Source organism: the organism of the source record quoted next (assembly GCF_019968955.1).
Source record: "MAG: Porospora cf. gigantea A chromosome Unknown PgA_NODE_455_length_17741_cov_364.734, whole genome shotgun sequence".
Classification (NCBI taxonomy): Eukaryota; Apicomplexa; class Conoidasida; order Eugregarinorida; family Porosporidae; genus Porospora; species Porospora cf. gigantea A.
Window position 1 is genome coordinate 1 of NW_027151705.1, and position 17741 is coordinate 17741.

The window sequence follows — 17741 nt, forward strand, 5'->3', positions numbered from 1 at the left end:
CCTACTGAGCGAAAGATCAGTCACGCGATTCTCACCAGAGGTGTCTGCTTAGGTCTGTAGATATCATCATCAAGCATCTCGTAGGTGAGATGTTCCAACCGCCCACACCCCCCAAACCCCTAGAGATCTTCAAGTGCTGAGCGCATTTTGTGGAAGCAACGTTTTAACACCATATTCCGTGAGACAAAACGGATATTTGGCGGTCGGATTAAACTTTCGAGAACGGTTAACAGCCACAAGCCGAGACACTTGATAATTTTACGACACAACACCGTACTACTGGTTTTAAAAGGACACTCTGCGTGAAACAGCAGGGAAGTTCGAGGTTAACTTGGGCGATATAATGCAAGATTCTATTTCTCTCTAGTTAGTAATCATTAGAAAATTCTCGTACCTTGCCTGGCTGGGATTGTTCATTGAAATTTTCGATCATGAACGAGGAACTTCATCTAAGCATTTTGAAATTTTTGATCATGAACGAGCATATTTCGATCATGAACGAGGAACTTCATCAAGCATTTGGAAATTTTTGATCATGAACGAGCATAGAGTAAGCATTTTGAAATTTTTGATCATGAACGAGCATGGTCATTGGTGAATGATTAGGATCGATTTCGCAAAATCTAAACTCTCCCCCCAATGTCCTACTAAAACATGGCAGTCACAATGTGTAGACTCAACCACAGTGCCCTGCCAACTCCAGCGCAAATAACAACCCTACCCCTGCCAGCGCAGAAGCTCTTTTAGGCGCTGGGGCGTTATGTCGTAAACCATAAACACTTGCAGCCACTCAAACGTTTGAGACGAGACAGGCGTCGAAACCTTCGCGTGGATTTAGTGATTTCCCAGTTGATGCCTCCGCCGTACACAGTGATTAGCCTCGACATTCCTGAGAAGATCTCCCGTTCCGATCTTAGGAAGATTTTTGAAAAGTGTGGGCACCTTTGAATGGTTACACAGATGGGAAGTTGTTCAATGAAGGCATCAGGTTCAAACCGAAGGACCCAAAGATGTATGTGGATTTTCTCCAGTGGAAGGGAGCCTTGGCTTGCGTTCCGGTTCTGAACAATACCACAGACATGTCTATCTTCGGCTCAGCAAAGAAGACTTGGCGACTGTACTTCTCTCCACAAACCAAGCTAAAAGTGCGCCACGAGGGCGTCACATTCATCCCCCCCTCTAATCACGACCCTTTCGAGAAGGTCCTGTCACGGCGTCCACCAACTCCTCTCCCAGATCATAGTGATGGAGCGTCCTCGGACTCCACCAGCAGTGACAGCAGCTCGAGCGGGGCACAGCGACCTCGAACGCTGCAGCCGCCTCCTCCCCGCCAACGCAGTGATCCCGCGAAGCTCGCCGCCGCAGTGCGACAGAATCTCGGCCTGCAACCTGAGCCTCGGAGGCTGCCTGACGTGCTGCAGTCCCCACCAAAGCGAGTGCGGGAGGAGGCCATTCCGGAGATCTGGGAGAGATGGGTCAGTACATGGGCTGCATACCTTGCCTCTCCGACCAGTCCTCTCATAGGGCAGTACTTGTCTGTAGACGACAACCCACCAAGCTACCTGTGTCCTTTAAGGGACGCTATCATCGAAGGAGATACCTACTCGGGTGTAAGCAAGTTGGTTGTTACTGGCTGTAGTCCTGCTATTCTGTCGTGTCCACCACTGTTCGAAACGCGTGATTAGCAAAACGCTCAACGAACTCTCAACTTCTCCAGTCATCGTATTTTCGTCTCGAACAAAAGAGTAAAATCTGTGGAACACAAAGGTGCCACTACAGAGCATTTCAAATCAGAATTCGTTCATTTATGGACTATAGCCAGGCAAGTCGTGTGCTGGACATTACATGCTACGATAGAGAGACCGTCCTTCTTCTCGACGTGATTGTCCGAGCCATGTACCACGGCGGCACGGAGCGAATCGACATGCAGTGCGCACATCAGGTGCTAGCGGAACTAAAGGGTTTGCCTAACGCGTGGTCTATAGCGGGCGCAGTAATGACTCACGCAGAGAGCTACGAGGCAAGGCACTTCGCAGTTTCACTGGTGGAGGATGTGGTTCAGACTCGATGGCATGCACTCCAAGCTGATGAGAGAGAAACGCTGAAAACTTTCATCATGAATCTGGTCTCTCACTGCCAGAACCCAACGACGATGCAGACACAGCTCTTCTTCGTCAACAAGGTTAACGAGACGTTGGTCAAGATAGCTGCTCACGAATGGCCTGCAAGGTGGCCCTCCTTCGTGACCGATCTCACGTCAACTGCCCGGCAGAACCAGTCGACTTGTGAGAATACCCTGACGATCTTCAGAATTCTCGCGGAGGATTTGTTCGACTACGGATCCGAGATGACATCAAAGAAGAATCAGACCCTAGTCCAGCGGTTTGCGGAGGAGTTTGGTCCTGTGCTGGAGTTGTGTCTGTTCGTGCTCACGCAGTACCAAGCCGACCAGGCAAGCGTGTCCGCCTCGTTGCTGCAGGCAACAATGAGTTGCTTGGCCAACTTCTTGAGATGGATGCCTGAGACGGCTGTTTTCCATACAGGACTCATCGAGCTGCTGGTTTACGCCAAAGACCAGCAGGTGGTTCGGATTCAGGTGCTCAAGTGTTTCACAGAGATTGTATCTATAAAGCCGACTGAGGCCACCACAGGCGTCGTTATGCCTTTGTGGGATCAGATACTATCAATGGCCGACAGATTACCAGAAAGCACATTCCAGTACAACAAAGAGGTGAACAGCCAGGCCTCCCAGTTTTGGGAGCAGTACTACCGACAGATGGCTATCCTCTTCACCGCGTTTCTGCGGTTATATCGGGGCCTTATGGAGCGGAGGCCGGACGCTGAGGGCGCTCGACGCCTGCAGCTTTCCCATGAGTTTCTGCTGAGGATGAGCCGCGTGCCTAATGACGAGACCTTCAAAATATGCCTAAACTACTGGCATGACCTTGCAGAGGACGTGGTCCTAGAGGTCGTGCGTAACGCCGAGCTCAAGGGAATCAGCTCTTCTGAAGTGTTCAGAGGTGACCGCGGGGTAGTTAGCTCCTTCTCTAGTCGGGCTTCGGAGTTCGCGAGGACCTTCGAAAGATTAAGAGAGATCCTGGTCAGCCGCATGGCCAAGCCGAAGGAGGTATGTATCTGCTACGACGAAGACAGCGGCACCGTAGACAAGGAGCACCTTCCGGACACAGACGAGATATCGCTCTACGAGGTTATGAGAGAGTCAATCGTGTACCTGACAAACCTGAATCCCCAGCACATGTCCGATGTCCTCAACCAGTTGCTTCGCCACATCATCGACGGTCTGCAACAAGGAGGTCATCAGAAGCAATGGAACCCAACTATGCTGAATCGTGTCTGCTGGAGCGTAGGCTCAATCTCGGGCAGCCTGCCCACTGCTGTGGAGCGGTCGTTTCTGATTGAGGTGACTCGGAGCCTGATGTGGTTGTGCGGGCACAAGAAGGGCAAGGAGAACAAGGCTATAGTCGCAGCTATGGTCCTGTACGTTTTCGGATGCTACACAGACTTTTTATCTCAGAGTGCTGGTCTGCTGGAGACGCTGGTTACCAAATGCTTTGAGTTCATGGCGGATCCGTTTCCAGGGGTTCAGGAGATGGCGGTTAATTGCTTTCTCAACATATGCACTGGAGCTGGGAAAGCGCTGACGAAGATACAGCCTGATGGACTTCGCACAGTCAAACCGGGCAAGAGCATTCTAGAATGGGTCGTTGCGAGTGTCCCTGAACTCGAGGCCTTGCTTGTGGGTCAGAAACAAGTTCTCATATTGTATGAGGCCGTAGCTACGGCTATTGGGAACTACGGTAGGCAAGCGTGCATTGGTTCATCCAGAGGACGATGATGTTAAGTTCCTCGCGCTGGACGGCTTAATGGCCACCGCTAAGGAGAAGTGGGCCCTCTGCCAAGCCCACATGGACTCTGTCAGCAGCGTGGTGGATATCGCTAAGGCACAATCACTCATAGCGAGGAAGATTACAATGGTGGCTGTCGGTTGTCCCAAGGGCACGTACTCTCTGATTCAGACGGTAGCTGAGGGGGTTCTGCATTTCCACGGCGTTTTCGCGGCGCTGATCAACAAGGAAGCGGCTGAAAAAGGTTCGGATGCTCTCCATTACGCCTACGTAAAGCCTCTGCGCCAGTGCAAACGGGATTTTTTGAAGATGATGGAGATATACATCAGAGAGCTGGGTAACGATGCCAGTCTCGTGTCCGCCGCCGAGAGCGAGAAAATCGATATGGCCGCTCTACAGTTTCTTAAGGTGGCCATTGAGGACTTTCACTCTACTGTGGACGACAATAGAGATCCCGGCGTGCTCTCCTTCGTTGCGGTGCTTCTTGAGTTTCGACCTCGGCGCATGGACCACCTAATAGACGGGCTCTTCGTTTTGTGCTTCAACCCAGCTTTGAAGCTCCTTACAGCAAACCAACACATGTATCCGGATCTCAGATATAATCTCTTCAACACCCTAGACGTGTTAACACGTCACTGTATGGGGAGCCTTCAACGGCAGACATTCGAGAACTTGTCTCTCTACGTGGACTGTCTGATCTTTGGATTTCAACATGAGCAGCCTACAATCGCTGCTAAAGCCCTACATACTCTTTCCGAGTTCCATACCCAGCTTATGGCTGGCGCTGACACCCACGGCCCTACATTCTTGCAAGGCTACTGTCGGAGCTACTGGTACCGCGTGCAGAACGCCGTCATCGGAGTGGCCACCGATACAATGCACCGCGCTGGTCTGACGCAGCAGTCGCTGATCTTACATCAGCTCTTCCTGATGGTTGAGCTTGACTTCATCAACGATGAGACTGCCGGACTGACGATCCCGAAAATCCAAGCCAACCTCGTGGCAAGCATAACGGCCAGTTTCCCCAACGTGAACCCCACGCAGGCGGAAGCATTCGTCGTGGGGCTCTTCAACAGCGTGGGTGAGCAAACCGATTTCTCTCGGAAGGTGAAGGATTTCCTTTTGCAGCTGAAGGAGTACGCAGGATCGGAGGCAGTGAGCGAGGGACGAGTTACTGACGCAGGATTTTGTCGCTGACAAGCAAGAGGCTTTGAGTCTTCAACAGGAAAAGGAAAACCAGCGAATGGCCAACAAGATGTCTGTACCCGGCATGAAGACCAATCTTGTGAAGTCGGTCGCCGAGGACGCAAGCGAGCTAGAGTGAACAAGAGGAAGCCTGAGATCCTCAGTCCAACCGCACACGGAGGTCGTGGTACGTAATAGAGATGTCCTGCCGATGGTCCTCCAAGTTAGAGGCGAATGGGTCTATGTTAAATTTAGCTGCTATAGCATTGTTGAATGCAGGTTTGCGGAATTGAGGCAACTTCTCAATCTCGGCGTTGATGCTCTCACCTTTCTCCCTCATATTCAGCAGCTCATTAATGTTGGTCCGCATATCCTGAGGCATTGCTGGGCAAAGAACAAGTGAGCTCCTGTGACAGGCGCCTGGTGGAACATGCGACGCCGCAGGGGGGACTTGCACGCCGTCGAGTTCTGAGCCCGACTCGACGCCTGTAACCTCGGAGTCCAGGGCAGGCAGGGAATCCTCGGAGTCCAGGTCGTAGTCGACAAGCGTGACCATATTTGGAAATTCATTGGGTTACGATGACTCTGGATGCAATTCTCTGAGCGCGTCGCGAACGACGTCCAGATTGCATAAGAGACCACCCAACGGGCACTTGTCAGAGTAAGTGACAAGGAAGACGTATGTGCTGGGCGTGAACCTCTGGACAACGGCAGCGAAGTCGGCGGTTTGCAGTGAGAAAATTGCAAAGTTCGTCATCTGTCGCTTGCACGCCAACCGGAATTGCTTGTAAAGAGTGGAGAGCCTCTCTAAACGGTCCGGTAGCAATGCCCGACTCTGTTCCGCGTCCGTGGAACGGAGAATGGCCAAAAATGTGACTCGCTCGAACAGCACCACTTCAATTGCGCCCGTGACCTCCCTCACCTGGTCCACCACACGCTGGAGGTACTTGGCCTTGGGAGTGACCAACGACGTGATCTTTGACCAGGCAACGAAAAGAGATTCGTCCCAGATGCTGCTAGGGGATACGTCGACGTGCCCCTCCCACATGATAACATCAGCCAGCAGCCCACGGTAGAAATGGAAGACAGCTTCACGTTCCGTCGGTGTGACCAGATCCATCTTGTGGACTAGACAGAACGCGTGCGAATTAGGAGAGAAAAACCTTAGTTGCTCTACGGACATTCGAAGGTAATGAGTGTCCTTCTCAATGTCTTCAGAGCTGGTCACTTCAACCAAGGACGCGCCTCTCACTTCTAGAACGTAGATCATCACAGCAGTGTGGCTGAATACCAGAGCCTTTTGCTGGCCCAAATATGAGTCTAGAAAACGGTCCTGCCCTCCGCAATCCCAAACGTTCAAATGTAAATCGGAGAGGAACGGGAAATCGCATTGTTCAATGCAATTCGTTGCCTTCGTGTCCTACATGTAAAAACGATTGATCCGCTACCCTCAAGTGTTGGTGAGCAAACACCACTGACTGCATGGACGTTTTGCCAGCTCCGGCCCGGCCGAGCAAGAGCAGCTTGCGTCTCGCCATCCCACAGCCGCCGACATCGTGCAAGTGGCATCGGGACAAAACGGAAGCTAAGAAAGTGCTGATTTACGCCGCACCAGCACACAGGACTATGCATCGGAAGCTGCTCGTGATTGACGCCCATGACCACATGCTGGGCAAGCTCGCTTCCCGCGTGGCTAAGGAGCTGCTGTCTGGACAGAAGGTGGTTGTCGTTCGGTGCGAGGACATCATGATGAGCGGAAAGCTTCAGGCTCGTCGTGCTAAGTATCAGCGATTCCTTAACAAGGCCTCTAACACCAACCCCCGCATTCACTCCCACAGGCACTACCGATCCCCCAGAATGATCTTCTGGAGGACCGTTAGAGGCATGCTTCCCCACAAAACTCAACGTGGCCTCAGAGCGTTCAAGAGCCTGTACTGTGTGGAGGGCATTCCCCCAGCGCTCCGTAAGCAGCCTCGATTCATGAACCCGGACCTGAAGCACCAGAGCGCTCTCAAGTCTCGCACTAAGCGCTCTCGTCTTGGTGACCTATCCACCCTGGTGGGCTGGAAGTACGACGGTCTGGTCCAGCAACTGGAGGACAAGCGCAAATGCGAGGCGGCTGAGGCCTTCGAGAAGCGCACTGAGTTCCTCGGCAAGCTCCATGATGCCAAGAAGGAGGCCATTACCAAGGTCCTTTCCCCCGAGGAGAGAGATCTGGTCCAGAAATCAGGAGTCTTCCACTTCGTTGAGGCTTAGAGTGTCAGTGCGATGCTATCTGATGACAGTCCTGTTAAACTCTGACGTAGCGGTCTAGTAGATGGTTCCCTTGGAGACGCCGAACTCAGGTGGTAACGCCGAACTCAGGTGGTAACGTCTGAGTGCAGGTGATCCAAGAGCCTACGCAGTGCTGCCTTTCTATGGGCATCCGTTGTTCCTAAGTAGACTTCTTCGTAGCACTTGAACGCAGTACGGAAATTGCGCGTCTGGTGGTGGAGCATGCCAATCGACATGATGACCTCCAATATCGCCTCCTCGCGCCTAGATGCTAGCATTCTGGATCGCATGTCTAGACATGTCAGCAAGCACTGCAGCGCCACTACCGAGTCCCCTGCTACTCGATTGAGCACGCCCACATTGAAGTACCCGTCAGCAACTCTAGGGTGAGGAGGGCGGTAGTCGAAGTCACCGAGGTGGGAGATACGCGTGGCCAGGCTCTCGTCGGCCATCGTTAACGCGCGGTGAAAGTCCCGAACCTGCGCCAGCATCACGGCAAACTCCATCTGAGCGTCGGCTAAGATGATCGAGTCCGGCCCATGAACTTTGCTAAGGATGTCCAGGTGTAGGGAGCAGTAGAAATCGAAGTCGTCATTTCTTTTCACGTGTGAAAATAGAAGACCTAGTTCGCGGCAGAGGAACGCCAGCGTTTCCATTGTGCATTGTAGCACGGGTCCAATAGTGCCCACTTGCCGGTCGCCAAGGTGTCCGTGGCCTAGGGCGTATAGAGTGTTGTTCACGAGTACTTGTAGCTTCCCCAGAGCATCCGACCACGGGGGCACATCTGAGGCACGGGAGCTAGCTTTGCACAAGAGATAGAGGTCTACTCCCATATCCGGGTCCAGCGGCCTGTCAAAGGTCGCCAACGACCGCTGCAAGCAGTTTACACACTCCGTCCACTTCCCATGATTGAACGCTGCCACTGAATTTGCTCGGTGTATCGTCCTGTAGTGTAGACGTTGATCGACTACGAACTTTTCGAGAGCTGACGGCATGGCCTGGAGGTGCGTCAAAAATTATAACAGCAAATCTGTCACGCACGTATCTATGGCCGGTGCAGGAAGCTACTCCCGCATTGACTGGTCTACCATTCTCCACTCCGAGGGTCAAGGATTGGATGCGGGAATGTACCAGCGCAACTTTCAGCTGGCGCATAACTCCGTGTCCTCGTTGCTAGGCGACGCCCCCCCCCGAATCCGGCGGCAGGACTGGAACGACACCAGCCTTCTAGACCAGGATGTACATATGGGCTACATCCCCATCAGCCCCTGCGACGTGCCGTTGATGTTGCCGGTGCTCAACGTCCCGTATGTAGTCAGAGACCGCCCGATTCACTCCGCGGGCGTCGTGGCGATGAGAGTAAACCCTTCGGCTGAAGCGTTCTATAGACGGTTCGACCTGCCCTGCCCTAGTGTCAGGGTGGATGGCTCAGTGGATGTCCCGCTGGTTAGGCCGCCCACCTTCGCTGCAGACCCAGCCCCAGGCCATCGGATGCCGATGGCTATCCCGATATTTGACACCACGACTGGGCGAGGGCTCGTCGGTTTCAATGGCAGAACAGTCTACGTGCCGAATCCTGCCTCTCTCTTCATGGTGCCTGCTCAAGGAAAGCTTCCTCAGCCATCAGAGTCCTTGGAAGATGACCGCTTCCCTGCCGCGGTCCGCGGCGCTCGCCGCCGACCGCCAGATTTCCTTCACGAACCGGCGGACGAAGGCGTCGCTCGAGTGGTACCACCCAGAACTGCCACCCGTCCTGAGGCCGCCGCAGTCGCAGCCCCCCCCCTCTTCAAAAGACCGGAAGTGCAGGCGCCAGTCAAGCAAGAGGTGCAGGCTACTCCTTTCGTTCCGACGATGAGATTCGTAAACATGCCCGCCGAGGGTGGTCGTGCCAAGTTTGAGTACCTCACAGATGTGATTCGGTTTTTCCGCATCTACTTAGAGATTCCAAAACGACCTCCACCTAAAAAGAAACGAGTGCCTCGGCCTAAGGGTCAGTACGAGAGGCTGGACACGCTGAGTGATTCTGAATTCACTTGGGAAACCCAACAGCTAACGAATGTTAACCAGAGGCAGCAGATGACCACTAAACTAAAATTCATGACGGAGGTTCTACACAAGGCGACCAGCAAGAGCCTGTCGTTGAGCGTAACTGCAAGGATGACCAAAGTAAAAGTGAAAAAGTTCCGCAGGCCTAAATGGATTCGCCACGTAACCAAAACAAAGCCAGCACAGCCATCGGTTAGGCTCGCCGTCGAAGTGCCGCAACGAAAACATGACCGCTGGAAAACTGAACCCACATTGAAGGGTGCCATTCAAGGAGAGAGGAAAGGACCGAAGTCGGAGCAACTCCAAGGAAAGCCTCGCTTCATTGAACCTCCGACCAAAAATCTGCCTGCTCCTAGGCGGCTGGCCAGAAAGGAAAGTACGAACGTGCTGACTCTGCCAGATCCCGAAGTGGAAGGCGAGTTGGAACAAGAGTCACCCAAAAGTCCTAAGAAGATTGGGAAGAAGGTCATTCGTAAAAAGATAAAAAATTACAAGTACCAAGTGCAACGGCCTTCGCACCGACTTCGTCGCTGGGCCCAGCACGTCCTGTGGCCAAAAGAAGAGCCGCAGCGGCGGGAACGAGCCGCGTTTTTCGACAGAGGCCAAAAAGGTCCGCTGAAGAAGGTCAAGGCACCTGAGCAAGTAATCGTAGTCGTGCCGCCTACGTCCGCTGACACGGATGCCCACATCGAACGACCGAAGCTTTCACCCAGGATTCGTGGCCGTTATGGGTTCCCGCGACTAGATCTCCCTGAGAGAGTTCTGTGGAGCGACAGCCACTATTCATTGCCCACGCACTCGTCAACCACCGCAGTTGAGTCCTCAGATACGTGGACCACACCGCCTCCGCGATCAACGGTTCCTAGCTCTTCCACGTCAGCAAGCATGACAGAGTATGACGACTACCACGTGCAGTTCGAAGATGAGTTTGAAACGTACTATGACTCGGAGGAGTCCACACCCCTGGAGGTCGCGCGTCAGGCAGGATACGTCGCGCGTACTGCATCCCTTTGGAGCCGAGACCGTATTCGGCACCGACAGCATTGGAAAACAGGAGGTCGATCCATAGCAAACAACGCACTACCTCTGCACAAAGTCAGAAGTGTCCGCTTCGCCAAGCCCACAGTGGAATGGAGGTGGTTCAAAGACGACTCGGTTGGGTGCTGGGGTAGACACCAGGTTCCAACATTAACTCTGCTTGATGAGCTAGGATTCGATGTCTCCACCATTCCGTTGCAAATCGATATCCAAGAGTACACGCGGCTGGCTCACACGGCCCTCGCCGGACATCCTGAAACCGCAGGTGCTCACCCCGCCTGGCTATCCTTTTGGGAGGTGGCCCGGCAACCACCTGTGAATTACAACAAGTTTGATTACAACATATGGGACAAGCGTGCAGAGCCACTGCCCAGATTGCCGCCACTGCCGAAGCGCCCGCCTGGCACTGGTGTGAAGATGCTCCGCCGAACGCAACCCTTACAATCCATACAGAAGGTGATCGATTTGGGCTTCCCATACTACGTCCCGCCAGAGCTGGCGCCGGAAACGGCCATGAAGCGGCCTATGAGGCCACAAGTCATGTCTTACAACGTTGCCATGGGTCTACGTCCTGGGCTTACCCGTGATGCTTGAAGCGGCCTATGAGGCCACAAGTCATGTCTTACAACGTTGCCATGGGCTACGTCCTGGGCTTACCCGTGATGCTTGAAGCGGCCTATGAGGCCACAAGTCATGTCTTACAACGTTGCCATGGGCTACGTCCTGGGCTTCGTGATGCTTGAAGCGGCCTATGAGGCCACAAGTCATGTCTTACAACGTTGCCATGGGCTACGTCCTGGGCTTCGTGATTCTTGAAGCGGCCTATGAGGCCACAAGTCATGTCTTACAACGTTGCCATGGGCTACGTTCTGGGCTTCGTGATTCTTGAAGCGGCCTATGAGGCCACAAGTCATGTCTTACAACGTTGCCATGGGTCTACGTTCTGGGCTTACCCGTGATGCTTGACCGAGGGTGGCCTTCTTGGTCTTAATAGTTATGCACAAAAAAGTTTCTTCAAAAGACTTAACGTGACGTTCCACCGCGTCTTGAACGGATATGTGCCCCGCGAATACGACATCAACACCAATAAAAAGTCGAGCAACCCAGCAGTCAAAAAGTTCCTCGTTGATCTTCAAAAGACTTGATGCTGTCGTTATTCACTCAGAGGCCATTAATCGCTCGGAGCTCTCTCTCCCCGACAAACCCAGGAGACAACCACAGAAATGTCGTCGAGCTTCCCTCCAGAGTACAACAACCCCTGCTTTCGAGCGTTCTGTGCGAAGGGAGTCCGACAACCGGGGTCGCGGCTGCATGCTTCCAACCGTCGGGACTCACCTCTTGAAATCTGCTGCATCCGCCAGAGCAGTCGCCAACACCTGCGCCGGTGTATGTAGCACCCAGTCATGCAACGCGTCAGCCTCCCGCGGAGACAGGCATAGGTTGCACAAGCCAACGATTTCGTGATCGAACAGATTGTCAAAGAGGCCGTCTGACCCCATTATTATGAGGTCGCCCTCCTCTACTGGTACTCGAAACGTGGTGCACATGCTGGGCGTGTCCTCCTTCACCACAGGACCTTTTTTAAAAAGGCCCACCAGCTTCTCCTTGCCATGGAGTATTAAACTGGGGAAGTCCTTCTCAGTGGGGATGTTTGAAAGTTGGTATGGGCAGTTCCACATGTGCTGCTGCTCGAAACTGCGCATGACTACTTGAAAGTGGGGGTAATGCGTTCGGCGAAGAATGATCACGGAAGAATCCCCCAAGCTTGCGATACCGACTTCTGACCCGTCATCGTTCATGCAGGCGACGATAACCGTTGATGATCCGAAGGAAGTCGCGTTGTGGTAACCCCGGTTGACCATGTGTGCAGCGCGCTCCTCTGAGTCGGCAGGTAAGTCTTCCCTTTCAAAGGAGTTCTTGGCACCTATCATCATTTCCTCAGCGAATTGGCGGGGGTCGAGATCGAATCTGTCCCACTCCCCAACGCCGTCAGAGATTCCCATAGCCCCGCCCCGGAGCCTGCTGCAAAAAAAGGCGTCTGCGCCTCCGGTCTCCCTCTTGTCGGGGTGCGGAATCATGCAAGCGCCGATAGACAGCTCGAGCCCTTCTGTTGCTTTCAAAACGTTCTTAGGGACGTTAAGTTCGAGGAGAATGTCTGGAGAGTGCAGAAGCTCTAACACTTTGTCCGGCCAGTAGCTCCGAATTCGCATTAGAGACACAGCTCGGCGCATGACATCTCCTGTTTCGGACCCTGAAGCTGACGAGGATCGACGACCTCCCCGTTGGCACTTCTGCTGTTCGCGGTACCGCAACCGTGCTTCTCGGCCGCGATTCATTTTCTTGGCCCACTTTGGATGCGCCACCAAAGTGGTGCCAATTATATTGTCCTCGTGAAACGATAGATCACTCGACTTGTCAACAAGGCTTCGTCGACGATCGGGCTGGGTAGGGGAGTAGTAGGTGGGGGAGACGTTCAACGAAAGAGAGAGCTCCTGCGGCAACTTCTCAGTCAAACCGAAGGAAGCGGCGCGACGGACTCGTGCACACGCGGCAGGGCCGTGTCTTACAGGGCTGGAGGCGGACGACGATCCACAAACCGACCCTCCGCTAGCATTGGAGCAGATGGACCTCTGCGAAAACGCCGACAACCTGCGTTGGTTGGACGCGAAAACGTTCTGCCGTATTGGGTCAGGTAGGACGCTGACGAAGTTGTTGAGATTGTGCGATAGGCTGGCGTCGTCGCATATAGGAGCAAAAGGATCGCATCTCCACTGGCCGTCAACTATCAACTTATATTGGTGTGAACCTTGTATTCCGGGAACGACTTCGAGGAGGTTGAGCCAGTGACACCCGTTCTTGGGACACCAATAAAGAGGGTAGCGCTTAGTCCATTTTGGTGTGCAGAACGTACCAGTAACCTCTACGTACCTAGCAGGCGGGTAGAGCCACTTGACGATCAACGGTGGGCGACTCGATTTTGGTCCCTTAGCGGATGGAAGCCGCATCGAGGCCGCGTTTCGAGGACTTTCGGCTGATCCAGTCATGTACGTCCGCGGCACCTCTCGCATAGGTGGGAGGCCCTGACCAGCGCCCCCAGGAGGCAAGGAAAATGTCTGACTAACCACCGGGGCGGTCGGCTTCGGCTTCGGCTTCCACACCTCTGGTGCTACAAAAGAGGTGCGTCGTAAAGTCGAGTCAAGCGCCGACAGAGATGTCGAGAACGAGCTCGAGGAGGAAGGCAACTTGATCGCCTTAGGTCTAAAGTTAGGTCTGTGGATGATACTGTGTTGGAGGCTTGGAGTACCTCACTTGTGAAACGCACCGGAGACCGCCAGAAGCCTCTCATAGGGAGTCCTGGTCTCAATAGCAGTGGCCAGTCGCTGCACAGTCGACAGAGCTGCACAGGACTCAGCCTTCCAGGTGGGGTTCTCTAGTTCTTCGCAGCCCATAGCATTGATTTTTTTGTGTATTTCACACCACCCAGTTGGCCATGCATGAATTTTTAGTCAGCCTCTTCGATCTTCTCCAATGTTGGAATGTCATCGTCATCTGCTGTCTCGCCCTGCTGGCCCTTCATTTCGTTCATGCTCATGAGTTGCTGCAGCTGCGGCGCATACTGCAATATCTCCTTAACAGAATCGCTCTGCAGCTCAGTCTTAGAGCGAGTCACAACGGAAGCCTCAGTCTTGGGCTCACAGATGAATAAGTGAGCTGGAACGTTGTAAGTGACGACCGGTTCAGTGAAGACAGTCACATCGTCATTGTCCTCGAAATGAACCTGGATCTCACGACACTGTACTGCGTGGGTCATACCCGAGGTCTTGGTCTTCTTCAGAAAAAGCTGGGCGTTACGGGCGTCTTCGCCTCTGCCTCTCTTCACGGGTCCTGCGCGTCTGGACGCGCCGCACTTCTTGGCTCCGTCTCCGAAACGGGCACGCATCTTGGCGCGAGCCGCTTCAATACTAGCATCGGTGGGTGAAGCAGACATTTCCAATGCCTCCCTCAACTGAAGTTCAAATTAAACGTTTTGTCCCAATGTCTGTATTTAGGCGGCTCGCAATTGAGTCGATGACACATCAACACACTCAAACTCCTTCGCAAACTTGAATAAGCCCCGTTGGGTCATAGGGACTTCGCCTGTTGGGTTAGAGGCCGACCTTCGCGGTACTACCGTAAACCCCACTCCGGCAGCTTCAAACTCTCGAAACGCCTCTTCAATGTCGGAGTAGTACTTCGGGTCAATTAGCCTAATGTAGGTGTCTGTACCCACGATGAAGACGATTCTGCATGACAGTGCTTCTTGGAGCTCACTTGTTCTTACACCCCTCTCGTCGTAGGAGGCGCACTTTGTCTATAAAACGGGGTGCACTTGTGATGAGCACCGCTCCCGTAGAGAAGTTCCCAAGTCGGGACTCCATCTCCTCAAAGGGCACCTCCCCTTTGTCAGCGTTGTGAATGCAGAGCTCGTAGAGGAAGGACCCGCCCTCGGTCTCTTGGCTGGCGACGTGTCTGAGCATTTCGTGGTGTCCATGATGCACCGGATTGAAGCTGCCTGAAAGGATGAACAATGTTGACTTCCCCAAAGGGCCTCGGTGCCACCACAGACCTCTTGATAGATACAGTAGGTACCCTCCAACATTCTGGAACAGCGACTTCTGTACAGCATTCCAAGACTGTGATGTCCGGTAAAACTCCTGGTCGGTTTCGGTCGCAGCTCCCATTAAGGCGCAGGTGTCGTGAGGCCATCGCTCATTAAGTCGGTGAGCCAGCTGATCCCGGAGTGTGCGCGAGACCAAGTCATCCACCAACTTCATTTCGTCGGTACGGTCTCGCTTGCGCATATTGCAGCACGAGATCCTGTCAAATTCAAACCCACTGCACTGCACATAGACTCGATCGGGCCCTTTCCGCAGATTTACAGTCGCGAGAGCGCAGGAGACGCCCACGCCACGACACCTCCAGAGCTTTGCTACGGGAGCCCACTTGTCGCTGCACGGCCACGCACCGGCCAGCTCCTCTGTGAATATGCACATGGCGGCGTCGGTTAAGGCCTTGTGGGCCAGGAGGGCAGTTGTCTGTGACGAGCACGCTGAAGAGACAGGCTGTTGGAGATATCTCCACAGGGAGGACTCAGCATACAAGAGATTGGTCGCCACTAATGTTCGAGAGGCTCCGGGGCGATTTAGAAGCTGCTGCACCGTCCCGAGTCCTCCTCCGGCCAGGGAAAACACCACCCTAGGTGGATTGGGGTCCTCTGTAATCTGACTCCCATAGAGTGAATCGCCTCACTTGGTGCCACTCCATTAGACGGCAAATGCACAATTTTGATGTCTGAACAGAAAGTCCTCTTCGAGGAAGATTACGTTGACTGTCTGGAGAAAATAATTCAACGGGATTACTACCCTGACCTTCACGCCCTTCGGCAGCGCGTGTGCAGAGGTGACATTGACGACGACACGCCAGTCGAGCCAGTGATCACCAGCAAAAAAATGGAGTGCACTGATGGCGGCGAAGTTAACCTGGAGCTGTCAGGAGTTAGCCTCAACCAGTTCGTCAACAACTTCACCAGCGAGGACAACAGGAGCTTTGAGCAAGTGACCAAGGAGAGCATGAAGCAGGTGCAAGATCAGCAGCTGTGGATCAACCAGAGCGCGCTGCACAATGTAGAGCCAGAGCAGATTCGGTACGTATCGCATTTGATATGTTGGTAATGTTTTCCAGCGATGGGCCATCGTTCCAGTCCTCCAATCGCAATGTTCTGGGGAACGCCATTGCAGGCCGCAATGCACTAATGTTTCCCATAGAGTCCTCATTGCAAGCTGTTGTAGACACGAAGAAGGAAACCAAGCCTGAGAACACACGTTTCAGCCACACCACTCTTAGCATACCCGTGAGGGAGCTCATCGAGGATTCCCAGATCGACCACGCAGCTTTGGGTCGTTTTTCGGGGCCTGGATTCGAGTCCACCCCACTGATCGACGCCACTCCCCTCATGACGTGGGGACGGGTTGCCAGTTCCCCAAGCGTTTTAGACGAGCGGACGCCATTTCACGTGCCAGATGTGCCGCGGGAAGAACGAATCGTTCGGCAGATCACCAGTCGTGAGATTCGAAAGAAGGAAGAAGCGGCCAGAAGCAAGCAAAAAAAAGTGATGCGTCTCGTATCCATGCTTACGCCTAGCACCTCGCTGCGTACGCCCATGTCAACCCCCAAAAGGTAACCGTTTTGTCTCAGCACACTAAAGCTCGATTTAGTAGCGTCGGCACACATGAAGAAGAAGGCTGACATCTACAAGAAGCTCGCTAAGAAGGGAGCCGTCCCTCGGGTTCAATTGGCGATTGACTGTGCTGTCCCCGTTGAGGACAACATTCTAGATGTCGCCAGCTTTGAGAAGTTCCTTCACGATAGGATAAAGGTTGATGGAGTCTGTGGCAACTTCGGTAACCGCGTCATTATGAAGCGCAAGGGCAACTCGATCACTTTCGACGCTGCACTTCCCTTCTCGAAGCGGTACCTTAAGTTCCTCACCAAGAAGTATCTGAAGCACCACCAGCTGAGGGATTTCCTCCGCGTTCTTGGAACCGACTCCAAGACCTGTACGCTGCGGTACTTCACCATTGCGGCCAACGAGGATTACGAGTGATGTGCCTTCAACTTCATGAGTCAACAAAAATTGCCAATCTCGCATGGAGGTTTTAGTCTTGCTGGGATCGGGCGGTCACACTCGCGAGTTGCTTCCAATTCTTCAAAGGCTGGGCCCCGCTGTGCGTCTAACGGTGGCTGTACACAACACGGATCTGCACAGCGCCAGAAAGCTGCAAGCGGCGAGCTTGGCCTGTATGGTTGATATCAGAATGCTGCCTAGAGCCCGCAGCGTGCACCAAGGGTGAGCGGAAAGCTGTGTCATCATAGACTTTTTTCATCCGTTGGATCTACCCTTTGGAGCTTTCTGAGTTGCCTACTGCTGATCTTCAGAGTGCGCCCAGGTTTGCTTCTCACCAACGGACCTTCTACCGCAGTGCCGTTATGCTGGGCTGCCTACCTCCTCAGATTCATATGCGCCTGCCATATCGTGTACATCGAGTCATGGTGCCGAACCCAGTCCCTCTCGCTAACTGGACTCCTCGTTCGCCCTGTCGCTGACAGGTGAGGATCCAATCTTTTCAATCACAGATTCATCGTACAGTGGCCAGCATTACAAGAGAGAGGTCATCTACTTCGTCACTTGTCTTTGTTGCCATTACTACCTTCTGTGAGTTCCACTTGTACTACATGAGTCCTTGTGCACAAATCACCGAATTTAAATTCAGAAATTGCCGATGACTTCTCGCG

At 53.4% G+C, this 17741-nt stretch overlaps 12 protein-coding genes across 19 annotated transcripts; 6 read left to right on the forward strand and 6 right to left on the reverse strand.

The window, feature by feature from the left end:
- Positions 1-852: 852 nt before the first annotated feature.
- KVP18_002066 (uncharacterized protein) lies at positions 853-1685 on the forward strand (the record flags this gene model as incomplete). 2 transcript variants are annotated; one of them, XM_067952678.1, is made up of 2 exons in its annotated part: positions 853-934; positions 961-1685. In XM_067952678.1, 2 exons carry the CDS (start codon positions 853-855, stop codon positions 1683-1685), a joined length of 807 nt encoding a protein of 268 aa, XP_067808505.1. The 2 variants fall into 2 exon arrangements, with proteins under 2 accessions (XP_067808505.1, XP_067808506.1); XM_067952679.1 differs by lacking the exon at positions 853-934 and having other exon boundaries at positions 1011-1685.
- A 122-nt stretch (positions 1686-1807) lies between these two features.
- Positions 1808-5190, forward strand: KVP18_002073 (uncharacterized protein; the record flags this gene model as incomplete). 3 transcript variants are annotated; one of them, XM_067952689.1, is made up of 3 exons in its annotated part: positions 1808-3818; positions 3847-5021; positions 5050-5190. In XM_067952689.1, the coding sequence occupies 3 exons, from the start codon at positions 1808-1810 to the stop codon at positions 5188-5190; spliced, it is 3327 nt and encodes a 1108-aa protein (XP_067808516.1). The 3 variants fall into 3 exon arrangements, with proteins under 3 accessions (XP_067808516.1, XP_067808518.1, XP_067808517.1); XM_067952691.1 differs by lacking the exon at positions 5050-5190 and having other exon boundaries at positions 1808-3856; XM_067952690.1 differs by lacking the exon at positions 1808-3818 and having other exon boundaries at positions 3885-5063.
- A 21-nt stretch (positions 5191-5211) lies between these two features.
- KVP18_002070 (uncharacterized protein) lies at positions 5212-5607 on the reverse strand (the record flags this gene model as incomplete). The annotated part of the gene is made up of 1 exon (XM_067952685.1): positions 5212-5607. The coding sequence occupies one exon, from the start codon at positions 5605-5607 to the stop codon at positions 5212-5214; it is 396 nt and encodes a 131-aa protein (XP_067808512.1).
- Positions 5608-5625: 18 nt separating this feature from the next.
- KVP18_002074 (uncharacterized protein) lies at positions 5626-6321 on the reverse strand (the record flags this gene model as incomplete). The annotated part of the gene is made up of 1 exon (XM_067952692.1): positions 5626-6321. One exon carries the CDS (start codon positions 6319-6321, stop codon positions 5626-5628), a length of 696 nt encoding a protein of 231 aa, XP_067808519.1.
- Positions 6322-6533: 212 nt separating this feature from the next.
- Positions 6534-7307, forward strand: KVP18_002069 (uncharacterized protein; the record flags this gene model as incomplete). The annotated part of the gene is made up of 1 exon (XM_067952684.1): positions 6534-7307. The coding sequence occupies one exon, from the start codon at positions 6534-6536 to the stop codon at positions 7305-7307; it is 774 nt and encodes a 257-aa protein (XP_067808511.1).
- A 104-nt stretch (positions 7308-7411) lies between these two features.
- Positions 7412-8320, reverse strand: KVP18_002076 (uncharacterized protein; the record flags this gene model as incomplete). Its single annotated transcript, XM_067952695.1, has 1 exon — positions 7412-8320. One exon carries the CDS (start codon positions 8318-8320, stop codon positions 7412-7414), a length of 909 nt encoding a protein of 302 aa, XP_067808522.1.
- Positions 8321-8372: 52 nt separating this feature from the next.
- Positions 8373-11003, forward strand: KVP18_002067 (uncharacterized protein; the record flags this gene model as incomplete). The annotated part of the gene is made up of 1 exon (XM_067952680.1): positions 8373-11003. The coding sequence occupies one exon, from the start codon at positions 8373-8375 to the stop codon at positions 11001-11003; it is 2631 nt and encodes an 876-aa protein (XP_067808507.1).
- A 577-nt stretch (positions 11004-11580) lies between these two features.
- KVP18_002072 (uncharacterized protein) lies at positions 11581-13858 on the reverse strand (the record flags this gene model as incomplete). Of its 2 annotated transcripts, XM_067952688.1 has the most annotated exons (3): positions 11581-11716; positions 11745-13691; positions 13719-13858. In XM_067952688.1, the coding sequence occupies 3 exons, from the start codon at positions 13856-13858 to the stop codon at positions 11581-11583; spliced, it is 2223 nt and encodes a 740-aa protein (XP_067808515.1). The 2 variants fall into 2 exon arrangements, with proteins under 2 accessions (XP_067808515.1, XP_067808514.1); XM_067952687.1 differs by lacking the exons at positions 11581-11716; positions 13719-13858 and having other exon boundaries at positions 11741-13477.
- Positions 13859-13911: 53 nt separating this feature from the next.
- KVP18_002065 (uncharacterized protein) lies at positions 13912-14397 on the reverse strand (the record flags this gene model as incomplete). The annotated part of the gene is made up of 1 exon (XM_067952677.1): positions 13912-14397. The coding sequence occupies one exon, from the start codon at positions 14395-14397 to the stop codon at positions 13912-13914; it is 486 nt and encodes a 161-aa protein (XP_067808504.1).
- Positions 14398-14454: 57 nt separating this feature from the next.
- KVP18_002075 (uncharacterized protein) lies at positions 14455-15442 on the reverse strand (the record flags this gene model as incomplete). Of its 2 annotated transcripts, XM_067952694.1 has the most annotated exons (2): positions 14455-14692; positions 14721-15442. In XM_067952694.1, 2 exons carry the CDS (start codon positions 15440-15442, stop codon positions 14455-14457), a joined length of 960 nt encoding a protein of 319 aa, XP_067808521.1. The 2 variants fall into 2 exon arrangements, with proteins under 2 accessions (XP_067808521.1, XP_067808520.1); XM_067952693.1 differs by lacking the exon at positions 14455-14692 and having other exon boundaries at positions 14717-15250.
- Positions 15443-15736: 294 nt separating this feature from the next.
- KVP18_002068 (uncharacterized protein) lies at positions 15737-17052 on the forward strand (the record flags this gene model as incomplete). 3 transcript variants are annotated; one of them, XM_067952682.1, is made up of 3 exons in its annotated part: positions 15737-16092; positions 16131-16610; positions 16644-17052. In XM_067952682.1, the coding sequence occupies 3 exons, from the start codon at positions 15737-15739 to the stop codon at positions 17050-17052; spliced, it is 1245 nt and encodes a 414-aa protein (XP_067808509.1). The 3 variants fall into 3 exon arrangements, with proteins under 3 accessions (XP_067808509.1, XP_067808508.1, XP_067808510.1); XM_067952681.1 differs by lacking the exon at positions 16644-17052 and having other exon boundaries at positions 16131-16629; XM_067952683.1 differs by lacking the exons at positions 15737-16092; positions 16131-16610 and having other exon boundaries at positions 16678-17052.
- Positions 17053-17095: 43 nt separating this feature from the next.
- Positions 17096-17299, forward strand: KVP18_002071 (uncharacterized protein; the record flags this gene model as incomplete). Its single annotated transcript, XM_067952686.1, has 1 exon — positions 17096-17299. The coding sequence occupies one exon, from the start codon at positions 17096-17098 to the stop codon at positions 17297-17299; it is 204 nt and encodes a 67-aa protein (XP_067808513.1).
- Positions 17300-17741: the final 442 nt, after the last annotated feature.